Source organism: Athene cunicularia (assembly GCF_003259725.1).
Source record: "Athene cunicularia isolate RWA chromosome 7 unlocalized genomic scaffold, athCun1 chr7_part1, whole genome shotgun sequence".
NCBI lineage: Eukaryota > Metazoa > Chordata > Aves > Strigiformes > Strigidae > Athene > Athene cunicularia.
The window spans coordinates 32,012,311-32,031,599 of record NW_020799107.1 but is presented as its reverse complement, the minus strand read 5'-3'; the positions used below and the strand labels follow the sequence as shown (position 1 = coordinate 32,031,599).

The window sequence follows — 19,289 nt, the reverse complement described above, 5'->3', positions numbered from 1 at the left end:
AGTACATTTTTCTCTGCATTCACTTCCCAAACACAAGGAAAGATATTTTTCATTCTGTGAGGTGACTTTTTTTTTTTTTCCAAAGGCACAAGAGCCAGCTGACACAGATGCCTTACTCTGCTCCTGCACACAACACTTCTTCAAGTGTCAGTGATCATCTCCCATCAGTGGTCTTCTACCCTCCTCTCCTGCGTTTGGCATACAAAACTACCTCTTATTTGAGGGCTAGAAATAGAAGTGATCATGACATCAGATGTCAGGTTTCAGAGACTAAACCTTCCAGGCTCCCTGTACAATAAAGCCATTAGGCTCATAATGATCAACATTTAAAAAACAAAGAAGTATCTTCAGCAAACAGCCTGTTTCAGGAGCTGCAGCACTTTTCAGCTTCACACAGTACACCTGCTCATCCTCTTTCTTCCACAGAATGACATTGCGTATTGCAGTATGTCAAGAAATCATTATGTAACTTGCTGTTTGTCTGCACACTTCACACTACTTATTAAACATTAAAATCACTGCTTTAATGTTTGTCATTTTGCTGACAAATTCCCATACAACTCTTCTATGCAGAAGAAACACTTCATCTCTGCTTTAGTGTAACCTCTGACACCTGTTAAGGCTTACTGAATATCCACAAGACAAATCTGTAGAGAGGAATGGACAAGGTCCTTAGTAATAACTACTTTTATGCTTGATCTATCCATAGACTTCAAAAAATACATACTTAAAAATGTGCATACTCAGAAGTTAAACATGATTATGTTAAAATCATTCCCTTGCAGACATTATAGAGCTACTCATTAGTGCTGTATTACTAATGTGATACCTACTTTTATCCTGCAGTGTTTTCCTCAGTAGCCAAATTACTTGTTGAATTAATAAAATGGAATGAGAAAAGTAGAAACAAGTGCTGTGCTCATAACCCCACAGAATGTAATATTTGGACTGTTTTGGTTTTTTCCTCATGTTTTATTCTTGCAGCGCAGTGTGATCCACCATGTGAGCATGGAGGAACTTGTCTATCTCAGAATACTTGTTCTTGTGCTTATGGATTTGTTGGTCCTCGATGTGAAACAAGTATGTATGAACTCATTCAGGCTTTTGTCCTCATTGCGTGTTTGAATTTGCAGAAAATTAGAAGACAAAAAAAAGCCTTTTTACTTTTCTGATTCCCCTTAAAATGATGATTGAACGCAGCAAGGAAATCAAAGTATAATATATTGAAGTAAAGCATTAGCTAAACTACTTCAGAGCATATACTTACCAGTAGCGTAGTTGTATTATGTAAAAATATGCACATCTATGTAAACATACATAAAAATTCTTCTAGAAAAAACAAACAAGCAAACCCTTCCATGTTATTTATAGTAACATTTATTAAATTCAAGGTTGTGTGAGGGAATGCAGTAATACTAATTTGGAGAACACAAAAAAGACAACCATACCTATTAGGAGTCAGGTTATTGTGCAATACAAGTTACAAAAGAGGTTCAATATATAGAACATCTGGGGGAAAAAAAAAAAAAAATCAGCTTTCAAACCCTTTTATATTAGCGGAATGGCAAAACACATGCAGCTCATTATTACAGTCCTTGCTGCTTATTTAAATATCAGGTTGCCCTTGACAGGAATATAATTTTATCTCTGAACCAGAGTAGCTGGAATACTTAAAAAGCAAAGAATTTTAGATGCAAGATTCCTATAGAGAAAGAACCAAGGAAAGGGACAGATACATCCCTCAGTTTACCTCTTGGACTAATAGCAAGTAGAGAGCAACTTTAGGATCTGTACCAGTGTTAACTGATTTTGATCCTTTGCATATTTTCCAGTGGTGTGTAACAGGCACTGTCACAATGGTGGGGTCTGTGTGTCACCAGATGAGTGCAAATGCAGAAAAGGATGGAGCAGCCCTTCTTGCGAGACTGGTAAGTGATTAGAAATGACTGGTCTCTCGTGTCTTTTGCTGCCCGAAATCCATGTGATTCCTGCAATTCAGCAGTCAGACTGCCAATTGTTTACAGGATTAAAACGTAACAACAGGAGACCTAGTAAAGGGCAAAACCTCGGAAGACTTTGAGTTTATGTAAGTATTCATGAGTTTAGATGTTTATCTAAATCTCAGGGTCACATAGAGGAAACCCACAAACAAAATCTTTTTGCGGGTTTTTAAGATTGTGGAGTTCTGGAGTTTATTCTTAGCATGTACAAAACCAAAAAGAAAGCTATTCACCATTTCAGAACTTACAACCTTACTAGGCAGCTGCTACAAATGAGACTAATTCTCACTGGGACTCTGGAGATATGTTGATTTACAGTCACAGACATAACCTCACCCTTTGTTGGTCTTGTTCATGGAGAGCTCAAAGAATGAGCCCTGCCCCACACCCGCAGTGGCAGAGATGAGGGCGATGCAGCCATCTGCGCTGCTCACGACCTGTGCAACTTCCAGTTGTCATTGCTTTTAACCCTACACATTTCTCTCAAGGTATGATTGTGGGGCAGAGAAGGTTTGGCTTTTGCTGATTTTTAATGTTACGCAGTCAAATCTGAGCTTAAAAATGCAGTTTATGGAGGCAGCAATAGGAGGCCAGTTTAAATTAGGACAAGAACATAAGCAAGCAACCATGACTTCTGCTGCTAAATTATCAACTACATACACATTTTTAATACTAAATAGTCTAAAGGGGAGAAGGTGACCTAGAAAGGTAAACTATCGGAAGCTGAGACTGACTACTAAGATTTTTGTAGTCCAGCTCTTGGATTCAGTTTTGCCATCCCAGAAGATGGCTTGTGACTGTATGAGGCAGAACAAAAGCCAGTTTCCAAGGAGAACATAACCACTCACCCTCGAATATTAAACAACCTGCTGCCACAGCTGGAGTTCACACTGTTCCTCCTGCCTGCATCTCATACTTGCAAAGTACCTACAAAAGGCATCCACAAAAGGGTGCATGCTCAGGGAAAAGCCACCTTCACCCATCAGTCCAAAATGACAAGGTGAAAAGGTTTTAACTAGGTACCTATTTCTAGTCAGAACTCATAGTTTAGAACCTTGTTTTGAATAGATACAGCTCAGACCTTCCTCTCAGGGTCTAAGCACTATAAGCTGGAGTACATATTTTTCCTACAAAGGCACAGCAACTGCAGCACTCACCTGGGACAAGGCATGCAAAATAGTGCAATATTAAAAAGAGCAAGAACGAGGAGTACCTTAATCAGTGCCAGACCTCAAGGCTACAGAGGCAGTCTGCCTCTGCCATAGTGAATATTAAATGACTGAGACACCTTCAGCCTACATTACCTTTCCTGGAAGGTAAGAGACGTCATTTTGACCTCCATCTCACTGAGACTGCTCTTCCTGTAAGTGTTGAAATGACAGACCTATTGAGGACACATAAATTAACCTAGCCAAGATTCACGGTAAATGCCTGGGATTGCCACTAGCTATTCTGGTTCTCACTGTCTCTTCTTTTTCCTACCAGAGATTACTCTTCTTGCGTTCTTCAAATTTAATTTGGGGTGGTTTTAAACAGGATTATTCCAAGAGGAGGACAAGCAATAGCAGCAGAAGCAGTAATTTCCAACCCAGAATAACAGCAGCAGGATTTGTTTTTTTGCCAATACCTTAGGTGAAAGACTATCAGGCTCACCTCTCCGGCACTGTTTTGTGTGCACTACACAGTATTTTGTGGATACTGTTGGGGTTTCCTGCTTCAAGTGATATGAGAGGAGTCTCTGGATGAACATAGATGTAGAAACAAAAAAAAAATAAATGGCACTTAGGGGACTTTACCAATGGAAATATAAACACTGACAGAGTGTGGACATCTGTGAACTAGTTGTGACAATGAGGCAACTAATCCAAATTCACCATTAGCAATGAATTAAGTCCAATTTTGACCTCAAAATTGATTGGCGCTTAGTCAGAGAGCCTCTCATCTAGACTACAATTTCACTTTATTTCTCTTTCCAAACTGACATTTTATTTCTCCTTTAGTTCATCTGAAACATTTTAGTGACCCTTAATTTATTTAAGCTTAAAAGTATTTAATGTATTTAATGGGCTATTCTGTAAGATATAAAAGACAAAGGAACAGAAACAAAAAGACTGTTTTAAAGTGTCCCTCTGCTTTACAATGAAAACTTTATCAGATTCCTTATTCTTCACACACTGACTTCCCAACTGAACTAATCTGCAATTCTAATACTTTTTTTTTTCAATGGTCAGGTACTTGCCGCATAGAAATATGCAAGACAGCTTTTAATTCCTAATGCTGTTATATCATCTACAGTAATAACAGATCGATAAAGAGGCAAAGGGAGCTCAGCCAGTGGCTTTGTTGGTGATGCATGAGCCAATACATTGTGGGAACTAGCATTTAAATGAGGCAGAACGAACGGAGGTTTTGCAGGGCATACCCATTCAACTTCATGGAACTGCCACGATGCTCTGCTGAACTCAGACAAAGAAGCAAATGGTTAATACCTCATCTCCAGGTTGTCCAGGCTGTACGCACTGTGACTACATTTTACTACCTTGGGATTGTGTCTGGTTAGGACACTGAAGTGGAAGCAAATGAACTGTGCAAATCAAAGGAAGACATCAGAAATAAATTATTTAATTATATTTTATTTCATCCCCCAAGCTATGCTAAAGCATCACTGAAAAGCTCTCACTGAGTTGCCAATGAATAAATGCCACAGCACAACTGACCAGCAAGGATTGTGTGAAATTTATCACAATATTACTAGAAATGTTTATTCTAATGACATATGTAGCTACAAAAGGGTACATACTTGAAAAATTTCAAAATTATAAGAGATGCATAGAGTTATCTTTTATTCACATACAGCTGTGTGCAATCCAGTGTGCTTGAATGGAGGAGTTTGTGTACGGCCAAACACGTGTAAATGTCCTTATGGTTTCTACGGGCCCCAGTGCCAGAGAGGTAAGTTCTATGTATCATCCTGATAAAGGATCTAGGCTTAAAATATAAACAGCAGCCTAAATCATTACCTGCCCCCACATGAAGTATATCCAGAGACTGTCCTCATGCTCTTTTGATGTCATAGTCTGTTGTAAATCTGCATTATATTGTTTTTAATGGCATCGTGAAGGAGTAAGCACTTATTTATAATGGCATTAATGATAACTAGACAATTAATCTAAAACTATCTGAAATCAGTGATACCATTAATTAGCAACTATTCAATTAAATGTTAAAGCATGGTTCTATTTTGTCCATTCCGCGTGCTCCATAGTGTACACTAAATTGTGTTTCAGAGCCAGATGATGATTTATCTTCAAATGGGACTCATAATATCACCTGCCTGACCATCCTAGAATGTAGTCGATGGGAGACTTGTACAGGGCTTCTTCAGATCCCTGCTCAAAGATCTGATCAAATATTACTCTGCCTGACATAAAGCAGGACCTGATTTTGAATCCCTGTCCTAAAGGGAAGAGCTCTAAACCAAGACTAACAGTATCTTGGGCTTCTTGCTCACTTTGTGCTGCAGAAGTCAAATTAATGAATACTTTAACTACACATTAGCTCAGGCAGAATATACAGGAGGGAGGAACTTATGTTTAGGGCTCAAATAGCTGGAAGACCCCTGTGTTTATACCATTTTCTTTTCACTCTTTTGAGCATGGCTCTAATAAACCCTCCTGAATCTGGGAATATTAATACACTTTTATTACCTGAACTATCTCAATATTAAAAGTTCATTTCTCTTTCTCTCTCTTTTGTTTCCCTGGAGTTGTTACATGAATGCAATCCCAATGCATATTTTCACAAGTGAATGATTCACACACAAAAATCTAATTGCAAATGGTACTTGCTGGAAGCTCTTTGATTTTGTGATTTTGGGGGTGAAGGAGAGAGTGGAAATGATACAGGCTCTGTAGTTTGATGATCTTTCTCTTGAGATTCAACATGGAATGTAATTTTCAACATCTAAGTAATTTGGATTTTTTATTCATAAGTGTTACAGTTTAGACAAAACTAAAACTTGAAAATAAATATCGACATTTGTGGGATATAGAAGTGATATGGGGATATAGTGGATGGATGAAGAAAAGCAAAGCCCTTCATTCTGCTTTATTGAGAAGGTGAAAAAATAACACCAAAACCAAGATAGCAAATATCAGACACTGATCTATATTTCAAGGGCAGAAGCCCTTGAAGAAGCCCTTTAGCTAGAGAGTTAGAAACCTAAGAGATTTTCAGGAATATTCTCACCACTGAACTGCAAGTATCTAAAAGTGATCCTTAGGTGCTAGAATGTCCTACATTCTTTCCACGAACAAGAGAAAATCAGTATCTTCGGCTAGGCATCTGCACAAACCACCCTTTGGAGAGACACCTTCTCCACCCCAACTAAAGAAAAAAGCTTCTGCAGACTGGTGTCCCAACAGAGGCACCTAAATAAGTAGCCTATATTTAGGCAATGTTGATCCCCTGTGTGATTTCAGTGCACAAAACTTTTGCTTTCCTTTCACTAGCTGTTTGCATCCCCCCTTGTAAGAACGGTGGTCACTGCGTTCGAACCAATGTGTGCTCCTGTACCGAGGGCTACACTGGAAGAAGGTGTCAGAAAAGTAAGTTACAGACCTCTCTTTGGAAAGGGAACATAAAAGTTTTTCTTCTTTTTGTGCATGTTCAACAGAACATACAATTAGTCTGGATTTATACTGTGATCTATAGTTCTATCAAAGCACATATAGCACTGTGTTATGTCTAAAACCAACTTGTTAATTAGAATAACATTAAGTCGAGTCAATGTTGGGAATAGAACATTTTGCTACAATCCTCTCTAAATATTTCATGCATTCAGAATGAGCAACCATGTATTTGGAGATGAATTCATTATTTTGCATTAAAGATTTTTTTTGGAAAAATTTAAAGCGAAAGGTAGAAGACTCAGACTGACTGGGATCCTTAAAAACATTAGAACATCATACTTCTAGCTTAATTAAGACAATCAGTTAATAACGCTTCAACCTTCCTTTTGTTCTTGTCACTGAAAACTCCCTCTTCACCTTAGCATCAGTATTCATATTAGATTCTTTTATTCTTCTGGGGAAATAGGTTATTTTGGCACTTTTACAGACTCTATTGCTCAACAATATCTTGTCACCTAGGGAGTTTAGGATATGTATGTGAAAACTTTTTTTTTTATTATTATTATTATTTCTTAACCAGTTTGAAATTGGCAAAAGGGGAACTGTGAAAACAACCATTCTTGGCAGGAAGAATCTGTACGTTTCCAGAGCACTTTATGTCTCTCACACACAGAGAAAAAAAAGCTAGTAAAAAATTCCTTCCAGCAACAAAAGCCCTCTCAATCCCCATACTACAGCTCTCCCCTCCTTCAGCGGGGAGAATCAGTGCACAGTTCTGCCTGGCTGCAAAGTACACAATTGAATAGTCTGTTCTGGCAGGAACAAGCTGGAGGGAAGAAAGGAGGAAAAAACCTTATGTTTGGCATCTTGTTTTTGAGGTTAGAGAACATTAGAAAAGTGCTGTTTCCAGCTTTAAACATGCTGCCACATCTCCAGACAGATCAAAGGAAAAAGAGGTGATCATGACTGCAGTCTAACAAAGCACTCCCTTAAATTCTCCAACTGCTACCAACTCACAGCATGTTTCTTTCCACTTTCAAAAAGTTTATGAGGCTTTGTTGCCCATCCTGGTAGAATCTTTTGCAAAAAGCTTTTTGATATGATGAAAATATTTTTGTTCTGTCCAATCTCAGCCTCCATTCTACTTCAATAGCCACTATATAGTATGTTTTATTTAGCCAACTGTTATAAAAACTTAAATAAAGGACTTGTGTCTGTGATGAATGAAGAGAAATAAGTAGAAGGCAAATATTACTGTTTGCTTACTCTTACTGGCCACTGACTGTTAATAGGTATAAAATATTGAGCAATTTTTCTTTTTTCTTGCTTAAAATCAACTGCACATGGGACAGGTCTTGTGATCTGGAGAGTAGTAGGTTATTCACAAGCTTTTCATAACAAACAGTTGCTATTAAAGATGTATGTCTTATCATTGTTGTTATATGAAATAGTTTCTCTCTCCTCTGCCAGAGGATCCAGATTTCTCTGTGCCTCTGGAGCAAAGGACTGCAGGGCACACACCAGAAGTGAGTCTCAGCTGACTTCCACAAACCTTCCCCCACCAACAAAAGGGAGAAAACTAGCAGTCCCATCACTTGGAGACTCCTCGCAGTCCCATACATCTGTGTTCAACTGCAAAAGGCATTTCATACCCTTTTTTTAGGCATGATTTTTTTATCATTTTCAATCAGGCATTGACCTGATGGGTGGATCATATGTCGTACATGGCATACACTTATAGGCTAGGAGTATATATACACACATGTGCTCTTAACTCACTTATAGACAAATGAGAAAGTGGAAAATAAACTCCTAGCATGAAGAAGTTTCACTATGCAACCCCTTTTACTTAGATAAAGTGTATAAAAAGTACCACAATATCTGTTTGACATTCCAAAAAAAGCGCTAATACGTCATGTAGCTCATTTTGTCTCATTTGCAGTGTCACCAGGAGTATATATATACATGTTTATACATTTATCAAATTAATTCTGGTAATCCCATGGCCACTTGGGCTGCTGAATCTGTAGAGGTGAGACCAGCCCCATGGGCTGTGTGCCTGAGTGCTCAGAAACCCATCTGGGAGGTGACCCATTAAGTGCTTCTGCTAACTTTCCTGGGAAGGGTATGGTGAGAGGGGAAAAAAAAAAAAAAAAAAAAAAAAAAATGGGCTTAAACATCTTTTCTGTTTGCCTTTAAGGACCCCATGTAACCCAGCTATGCCCTGAGTTGCACGGGATACTACAACTTGCACAGAGTTGTAACATCCTTACACAAAAAATAAGGAAAATAAATACCTACATGACAGTATCAAAACTCTAACTGGAAGTAATGTTCACTGGAAGTTTAATACTGCAACAGCTTCCATTTGCAAACCACCAGGACAATGTACCACATTTTCAGAGGAACTGCCAGAGGTGAACCTGTGGCCTAAATCATAGCACAGTGGTGTCTGACCCGTTGCTGCCATGTTACTCCACGCTAAGAAATTTATAGCTGGCTTAGCCAAAATGAGGAATGTAACAGTTCTGAGAAAAACTGAAATTCTCTGTGAGGGGTTTTACCATTATTTTAATTGTTCTTTGATCGCTGAATATGAATTTCCAGTGTCCTTAAGTCCTTTTACACTTCTAGTACAGTTTCAAAAACCTCTGACAGCAGATCAGGTTTACTATGTACTTACACTGAGTCTCTCTAATTTTAGAAATTTTAGGTGGATTTATTACCCGCCTAATAAAACCTATCAAGATAGAGTGAGTAAACTTAAGACTAAGAAAGACAAGTCTGAAGAAGCTTTCCACCAATGTATTGCATTCAGAGCAGCCTCACATTCTTGATCTTTAGTTTGGGAAAATATTTGTGGGTTTGGGAAATTTCCAATGAACCATAAAAACTGAAAAATAGTCTCTTCAGAAATAGTAATGTGAACAGAAATATTATCTGTCTGAACCTGCAGTGAATGCTTGAAACTGGCTGTCTTTTCAATTTTGTCATTGTTTATACACAGCAGTACACAGTTTTTGCACACTTACGTCTGAAACCCACTACTATGAATTGCATCAGTAAGCCCTCAGATTTCAGCTTTAATATGCTCCTACATGGAGTTAGAGCAAGGGGAAAATTGCCTGCCATGCACAGCCCTGATTACAGTAGGGATGCTACAGTTTCCAGGCTCATGGTACCGTGTCATTCTGGATGACCCCTTTGATGGAGCTACATAAAGTCAGGGAAGCCACTTGGATGCCCATCCTGGAGGTAATTTGCACATTAGGGTTCTTCCTCATGTGTGAACCCACAGGTCTTGCAACTCAGATGCAAGTAACAGCCAGTCAAGTGGGACATACATTTGTCTTTGTGATGCGTCAACACAGGAAGAATAATAATAGTCGTGGGTATCTGTTTCTCCTGTAATTAATGCTCAAAAGTATTTCTTTTATTTTAGCAAATATCATAAAAAGCGACCATAATATCCACAGTTGAAAGAACAGAATAAAGTAAAAACTTATATTTGTCATGATACCAGCTTTATGATTTTGTTTTTACATAGAAACAGTGTTTAGAAGCAAAGATAAAAATAAGTCAAATCAATAATTTGGTCACTTACCCCTTGGACATTTTGGCATTGTTCCACAACTTTTAGACATTTATCTTTCCTTCTTAATATCTCACCTGCATAGACAGAGAAACAAAAGCTTCTGTTTGCTTTTGCACTTCAGACTCTCAGCTGAAGATAATTAAAACTAAAATCCATGGCAGCCAAACAAAGACAGGTTAGTTCTAAACTGAACCCAAATACGCTGTTGGTTTATTTTAAATATATAGCATCCTGCCTTAGGATATTGACTCCCATCCCTGTACAATTTGGCATTTCTAATACTCTCTGCCTGACAGATAAATACGTGCAGGACAGAGTGGCAGCATCCTGCCTTTGTCATTCAGGCTTACTCTTCTTTGCTTCTTTAGTATACGCAGAAAGGCATTAATCCTGAAAGTTTGTGTTTGTTTTGTATGTAAATAAACATGACCTCAGAAAAATGGGTAAATCAACCAGCTCTGATTGGCTGCCAGCTGAAATATAATGCTTTGCCTGGTGTGTTTAGTAATAAATAACTGCCTGGTGATTATGCAAACCAGACACCCACACCCAGGACGAGCGGGTGTCAGAGCTGACAGTAAAATGTATGGTTATGCCTCAGCAATTGTACAACCTTGTATCCTCACTTGCTACGTGTTGGTTTTGGTATAATCAGTCTTGCTGAACAGAAAGAGGCAAATGCTGGCAGTACCTCAAAATAAAATATATTTCTGGATCAACTTTACATCAAACAAACATGCTTGGTGTTCATGCTAAAGAAAAGCTATTCACGCATGGTTTTAAATTCTCTTTTGAAAAAGATGCACAGCTGTAACTATCCTGGGATATCACTCCTATTCATGAGGCTTTAAAGCAGTGTTCACACTGGTTTCTATTACATCCTCACAAAAATTATAATCAAAGAAGATAGATTAGATTTCATTTATTTACTACATGTATTTTCATAGGACTGCTTTAGAAACAACTCTTAAAAAAAAAAAAAAAAAAAGAAAGCTAATAAAAGCTGAGTTTTCTTATGAAGGGTAGGAGTGAAAAGGAGAAAAAGAGGGATTCTGAGCAAAAAGGGAAGCCACAGCTCCCTCTGGAGCTCATCAGCAAGCGAAGGTCACAGGAGAACAGTGTTGACCGTCCTCCTCCTCCCTTCCCCAGAATACCAACGCACCTGCAGCCTGACCTTGGCTTCTCTTGCCCGTGTACCTTCTTGAGGCTCACTGGGCACCAGCTATCTGGGGTTTACATACGGTTTAAAACAGTCTATGTTTCTGCATGCATCTGTTTTATCAGGTCAGGCCAAATTCTGCCAACTTTTTATCACCTAGATCATCACACTGACATTAGGACTCTGCAGATTGGATCTCAAAGTTAGTAGATAACTATTTCTCCATTTCAGTAGTTCCTGCAAGCAGGATTTATAGCCAATACACAGTGCACAATATAACTCATGCTCACTCTTCCAGCTCTGCTTGCTCCTCTTCCCTCTCGCTCTCTTTTTCCCTCCCAGTACTATGAGAACTTTACCTGCATGACAGCTAGAGGCAAACTAATTGGAAATGTGAACACTGGTTTTCAAAGGCAGCCCTTTGCTAAGCAGTGTCATATTATGAAAGTCACTGACTTCCCATATTCCAGCCTCCAGCCTCTTATGTTTCTGCAGATACTGCCTTGCTAGCTGCATAAGCAGGAAGTTTTACTGCTCAACAAATTAGAATTCCACCGAGTTATCATCCTGATAACAGGTGATATATTCTCTGGGATATCTTCACTGAGTAGGCAGATTGACTCAAGCTATCTAAAATCAGCCAGTTTGCAAACCAGAGGTCCAGCATATCCTCCCACACAACTGAGCAGGGAACAATCCACATACCTCATCTAAATGGATGGAGTAATCATTTGCGGTTAGACTTGCTTTTTTATGTCAAGGATGCGCTCAAAGGCAACAGCAGCTATTTGTCCAAGATGTCTGGATGGCCAGTACCCTCAGACAGTAGGTGTCTGGAAATAAGAAGCTGCTCATAGCAAAGAGACTTGTAACTTACTGTTAAAAGAATTAGTTTTGTGGCAGAAGTAGAAAGATTGGCAGATTGGCTTGTTGACTGGTTGGTGCACAGTCTGGAGACACAGGAAAAGGAAATTAGTTCTTACTTGCTTCAGTTCTTACTTGATTTTCCAGCCCATGTACCAGAATAGGTTCATATTAGATGTCATCTTCGTTCCATGGGCAAGAAATACAACAGAAGATGAAGAAAAAAAATCAGGGCTACTACTGTCTTTCCCATTCAGCTGAACACAAAATGATCTGTGCATCTTGCCTGGTGGGAGCAGGGAGAGCTGTGACTTCCCAGAGAAAGGGAGAGAGCCAAAAGGGAGACAGTGACTCAAGGTACAACTCAGTTTGTTATCTGCTCGCAGAACAGCATTCCTCTCTACTCACTCTTAGTAAGGATTTGTGACAAAACCATCAGTTGGCCTTTCTGAAAAACTACATTTTGTTCATATATATGTAGCTGGTGCATTTACTTTAATAGGGGCTTTGAGCACATGCAGTTGCCTTTAAATTTATTTTGCAGGAAGAAAACAAGAATATATCTGGGTAAGAACTGAATATATATCCTAAATAAGCCCAAAAGACTTATTAAATTTTTATTCATTCCATAAGCAAAACATTCACAGTCTACAGCATGAATTTTACTCGAGTAGAGAATCTAGGTTTTGAGCCAGTATTTATTTACTTGTGTTTTAAAGGCACGAAAGAAATGTGTCAGATCTGATGCTGTATGTAAACGCATACTTAAACTAAAAGAGCAGGGATTCCTGAATTACTGCACTTCTCTTTTCAGTGGGTTTCTGTGTGAGGATAAGTGCATTTATCCACTACTTAATTTAAGAAACAATACTTTCAGGGATCTATTTTTAATTAAACTATTTTTAAAATGTCTCTTCTTAAAAAAGGGGCATGGGATCTACCACTTGAAAAGCCCAGAGGACAGACAGTTCTAGAAATTAACATTGTCTGTTTATCCACAAAAAGACATTGGCAAGACAGTCCTCTCCAGCCTTAGCTTACTTTCTAAAACAGATAATACCAGGATGATTAACAGATTAGTGCAGTGCCAGTGCAAACAGATCTCTTCTAAATCTCCTGACCAGGCTCCCGCCTGAGGCCCTCACTCTTTGGCTGGGTTATCAACTGGACCATGGTAGCCTGTGGCTGGTTTACTTATTGGTTTGAGACTGCATCTCCCATACCACTGCGGTTCTCTTAAGTTACTCTGCCTGAGTCTCTCTTTTTCTTTGAACAGATGAAAATAAACCAAACTGCATCAAGCACAGGCAACAGCTTATCCCACTCAGCACAATGGAAACGTGCCTAAATGGCAGGTCATCCTGCAAGCACAGAAGCTGCAAAAACAATCAACAGAGGAAAACAATGTATGTGAGAATCCTTTCACTTCTTATTCAGGCATGACAAGAAAGCAGCTCAACAGAACAATTTATACACATGCTGCAATGGTTCACTGACCTAATAAAACACAGAGCATTCTTCAATGAAGAGAAAATGTTACCAAACCCGAGACCCTAACAAGATGGGAATATAAGCTGCGCTGAGAGTAGACTTTACAATTCCCCACATTAATTATATACTAACAGTTGCAAAGAGGAGAATATAGCTATAGTATCTTTCAAATTAATAGGGTTGCATGTAGACTAAAAGCAATCAGTAAATGAGAAAAAGGTTTTGCTAATGATCTCTGAATCTGACAGTTCCTAGAAGAATATTCCCCAAATACATAAATGTGCATCTGCACATGCTTATTTTGTTTATAGTGGCTTTCATTTTGAAAGATGCTGACATATTTTACAGCTATCCAAACATCATACCACTGTATCTCTAGAGTTTCACCTGACAATAGACATAATGAAGATCAGGAGACCTAGAGGGAGAAACATGAACAGGCAAAAGTAATATCAGAAGACCTAGAATGGAGAGTCCCCTGTCTGTATTGGAGTGACAATCCCTCATCAGTTTCCACAGCTTCACAAGGTTTAAGAGCCTTGCCTACCACATACTACCAGGGAATCTTTTGGAGGTACAGATGGGGAGATCAGGATCCTCTTTAACTGACAGAAAATGTTAGCATCTGATGAGACTGACATGACAGCAAACAGGAATGCAGTACATTACACACCGACACTTGGAGTTTGGTCTAGGATCTCAATAGTTTTGCCATACAGTATTAATTACTATTCCATTTTTCCTGAACTAATAACTAAATTAGGTTTATTTCCTGCTTTAATATCTCTAAAAGGCCCCATAGGTATATCAGAGTGCACATCAGAATGAAGACCAGACATAATTAGGAAAAGCACTGGCATTGCATTGCTATCTATACGGTCTACAATTTTTCAGATCATTTTTTCTTCTGAAATGTGTGCTAGGTCATGCAAACTAACTCAGATTGCTAGAGCCGTGTGGTAAAGTGAATATATTATAAATGCAAACTGTCACCACACCCATCACAATTACATTTACAGCTCCCTCTGTGCCTTGTAGTAATTTGTTCTCCAGCACTGCATCCCTCAGAGGTTTCTACCAGATTATTTTTACTATTCAGAAAGGTAATTTATTGAAGAAGTGCTTTGCATCTCTGTCAGAGATATGTGAAGCGAGAAATAAGGATGAGCAAACCTCAAAATGATTGGTAGCTTGATATGGATAAGGATCCAAATTTTAGAAGAACCTTGCACAAAAACTGCAAACAATTTTATTACATGACAAATAGTCCTTCTTCTTAAAATTTAATCTGTGGCTATAATTACTGACATTCAGTAGTTCTCACATACGAGGTTACTCTGATAGAGCTTGGAGAGAAAGTTATTTCCTTATTTACAAATCCAAATCAACACAGATTAGGAATTTCATAGAAAATCAAGCTCTGGGATAACATACATGCCTAGAACTCAGCACGAGCAAAGCCAGTTCCTTACTGCCCTTGGAAGTAGAAAAAAGGGGACTAGAAATTGCTAGTGTCCCGAATCCATAACATGTTTTTCAGAGCTATGTGCATCTGGGACCTTCACAGCAGCAGATATATTGGTACATCCATCTCGTTAATGATCTGTTGAGCATCCGTTATACCCTCTAAAGGGGAGAATGATATTTTTTACCTCGACTACTTTCTGCTAGTGTCAGAACAGTAGAATGCAAACAATGGTGTCTTTTGTTTGAATCACCCTTTTTGGCCAGAACACACCCCTTTTGTCATTTCTGTTTTCAACGGATTAAAGATCATACAGCAAGACCAAATCTTTATTTGGAGCCTAGCAGCATCAACCAACTGTTTCCTTACTGTAGTCAGGATAACACTTCATTTGAGCAGTGCAGCTGGGATGCATAATGCATCCAGAGAGATGGGGAACCTTCTTTCCAGTCTATCAGTTGAACTGTGCTATTTCATGAAACTGCTGACCTGACCTTCCAGTTCTTGTCCTATGAAAAAGATCAGCAACTTCTCTACATTTTAAGGCTGAAGTCTCATGATTCTGCCATTCCTTCTCCCTGTTTTTTTTTGTGTTTTATCAATAGGTAATGTACAGTACCCATAAACATTGGAAAAAGAATAGATGTGCTAGTTTTAACACAAGACCCACGGCTTTCACATCTATTGGTTACGTTTTTGTTCTCAGCTTGAGTTATGTGATCTATATTTTCCTGACAAGACCAGCCAGTCTTATTTTTAAACCTGTCCCATGCTCTGTGTCCTTACTGTGTCGTATCTCCCCATCTACAGTTCTTTGTTTTTGAGAATGTCACACCAAATCAAGATAACCACTAAGCAGAAAATGAACATTAAAACAACACGTACACATACAACAGCCAAAGCCGTGACTGATCAAACTTCCTGCTCCTCCAAAGAGCGATAGAGACAGCAAGTCGAAATATGTGCTAGACCCACAGTGAAGTCAGTCCAAAACCAACACCAGTCAGGGAATAAAAGCAGTGCCTGTGAATCACGTATAAATGACAGCACAGAGATGGTGACTTAAAGGATACGTTGAAGTGTGTATCTACCGGTAGGTGTTCTCTTGGCTGCATTTCTGTGTTCTTTGTCAGTAAGCTATAGCCTGATGCATTACCTTAGCTGGCCCACACAGATGTTACTGCTTGAGGCTTTTTTCTCTCTTCTATCCAAAAGCAGAATGTATCCAGAAGCAGGTCAATTTTCTCAGCTTCTACAGGGCATATATATATTAAAAAAAAAAAAAAAAAAAAAGATGTAAAAGGGGTACTTGCATCAAAAGGTGGCTTAGGTCCAACTTGGAAAGTTTTTGTCTGCTAATCCACAGAAGCAGTGGGAGTCTGAAGGAAATGTCTGACTTCTTTTAATCACTGTAAACTAATCAGCAGATACTGCTGGCTAATATTGTGTCTGTTTGTTAGAACAAAAGATTACTCTCAGTGGCTTCTAGTATGTGCAGTCCAGCAAAGCATGCCCAGAGCTTAACTTTGCCCCTGGTCCTTTTTGGCTTTGCATAGCAGGGGTATTTTGCTTAATACTGTGTGTGTTTTAGAGGAACTGTTACTGTAAATCAAAGAAGGATAGGCAAAGGAAGATGCTGGAATTGTAGGTGTTCATTGATTGGTGCTGCTTACACCAGGAGGTCTTACTTGACTTTACACACAACATTTAAAGTATTGGTTGGGTTTTTGTCAGGTTTTTAATCATTTTACAGGAAAATTTCTCCCTTTGGCTGACAAAGCAGGAAGTCTGACTACCTTGAACATATTGCGGCTGAACAGTTGAACTATGAAGCTCCATGGAGGTTGATAAAAAGAGTTGGAAGAAGCACTTCACTGGGTCAAGTCAGCCTAGAGGGGATAAGCTATGAAAAGGGTCACAGGAAATTTTAAGTGATTGTAAGGTCAAAATGCATTAAAGCTCTCAAAGAGAAATAACTGCTGCATAAAACAGAAAACTGAGCAACTTGTGAATGCCTTTCAATGCACAGAATTGCGTACATTTCGTATGATATTCTGTACAACACCTGTTTTATCTTAACACCTGCAGCTGCTTGTTACCTTATCAAAATCACCCCTCACCTGAAACACAACACATAATCATGCTTTTTCTTTAACCTGCATTATCACTTTCAACATAGGCTAACCTTATCTAACTCTCCATTTTTGGAAAACATAAAATCATGGAAGTCCTTTCTAGGTTTAATCAGAATTGTAGTGCATTATAGACTTGAGTAACTCTATTGCATATGAAATTTGGTGCTTCGGTTATTACTGAAGAGTACGGAAGTGTTGACACTGACAGCAAGGGAAATGGGATTAAGGCTTCAGTGATGCTTACTGACTGTCAGCAAGCTTGCACCCAGGTTGTGTTGATAGCACAAGGTCCCTACCTGCAGTGATATACCCTAGCAAACTGCAACAAAAGGAAGACATAAATCTGTTTATATCCATGTCATTAGGGCTAGTCCCCAAGGCAGGTGGAAAACTTATCAAACTACTGTTCGTCTTTGGGTCAAGATGCCAGGCCTTTTTTAAGAGGAGGGGAAAAAAAGAAACGTGAGTCTTTTCAAAGTCATGTCAATGCCTGGGAGGATTACAATAATTCGATTTGCTCTCTTAGTGTCTGATAATTTATTTAGTTTTCCTGTGAGAGGCTCTAACATTTTTGTTTGCTATTTTGAAATTGGAGCTCCTCCACAGAGGCCAAGGAGTGGGACTAGAAAGGATCCAAACTAGTTATCATCAACAAATGTTGAAGTCTGCCTGATGGGTATTGAGATGGAATTGTATTTAAGAAAGTTAAAGAAAGGGAGAACAAGGTGGCGATGTCAGACAGGAGAAGGGGAGAGATAACGCTGCAATCATTGACATAAAGGTGCTCATGAATTCCCTAGCAAGAAGAGAAAGTATCTGCCCTGGAGGGCAGGCAGGCAGGACTGCCCTTCCAGTTCAGAACAGGTTTGATACTTCCCATAGTTCAGTTTGAACTGAACTCCTCTGGATTTATCACCAGAGTGAGAGATGCCATAAGCAATATACAATGTTACGGAAGTTGATGCTACATTTTCAAAATTACTCGTTCATTTGTAAGGCACCTGAAGAGAGAACTAGAACCTAAGCTGAAAGTCAGTTTTGAACAGGTATGTTTTACTCAGCCCAAGACTGGACCTCACCTGTTGCTTAAAGTTTTGCAGGATTACAATGCAAATTGAGCTGAAACAAGTTCAGTTATACACAAACTGAAAACTAGATGTTAATTAAAAAGCACACTAGTCAACCTCCCTGTAACTGAAGGAAGGATCTGTTGTTCCACAGTTTAAAAAATCTGCTATCAGTACAAAACAACCAGGAATATCTTAAAATGTAATTGTTTGTATTAGCTGAAAAATGCGCACAAAATGTAAGAGGAAAAAAAAAATAGCCTTTCAAACAAGTTTTACTGTGCTGCTTGTTACTTTTTCTTGGCTTTACTTTTTAAGGAGTGGTGGGATGTCACTGACATATGATCACAAAATCAAATCTCTAGATTTTCAACTGATTTTGGGACAGCAGGTTAGCATTGGGGACACTACGGTCTGAGAACATCACAAAGCATAAGGTCACTTGAAATCTAGAATCAAATTTTATGGTTTGGGGTCATCTTTTCTAAATTCTGAATATCTGAGCTGTTTTATAATTGGAATAGGAAGTCAAATAAAACATAAGATAGCAGGTCAGAAGTCCTTTTTTGGAGACGTGAGATCAAAAGGGTGAGAAAAAGGAAGAGGGAAAATAAAAGATTAAATGATTTCAGAGTTATGGTTGCCATGACACTTTGAACTCATCTAGCTTTTAACTAGTGGTTGCAACACTTTTTGATAGTTCAGCAAGAACTGTAGATCCCCGTTAGTCTTAGTAAGCAGAGGCCAAGATTATAGCATGGATCAGGAGAGGCGGAGAAAGAAGAAAAAGAGGATGACAGTTTAAGGGCTTGGATCCAAGCAGCCCTTATAAGTGTGGGTAAGTTCGTCCTGCCTGAGGGCAGGTCACTATGCTGAGGGATC

General features: G+C 38.8%; 1 protein-coding gene across 1 annotated transcript in view; it reads left to right on the top strand.

Annotated features, from left to right (window-relative positions):
• LOC113482230 (von Willebrand factor D and EGF domain-containing protein-like) overlaps positions 1 to 19,289 on the top strand; it is a 184,612-nt gene that overhangs the window by 146,816 nt on the left and 18,507 nt on the right. The window contains exons 23-26 of the mRNA XM_026852691.1: positions 985 to 1,080; positions 1,833 to 1,928; positions 4,857 to 4,952; positions 6,512 to 6,607. Of these exons, the coding sequence (XP_026708492.1) occupies positions 985 to 1,080; positions 1,833 to 1,928; positions 4,857 to 4,952; positions 6,512 to 6,607 (384 nt within the window). The remainder of the gene's footprint in view (positions 1 to 984; positions 1,081 to 1,832; positions 1,929 to 4,856; positions 4,953 to 6,511; positions 6,608 to 19,289) is intronic.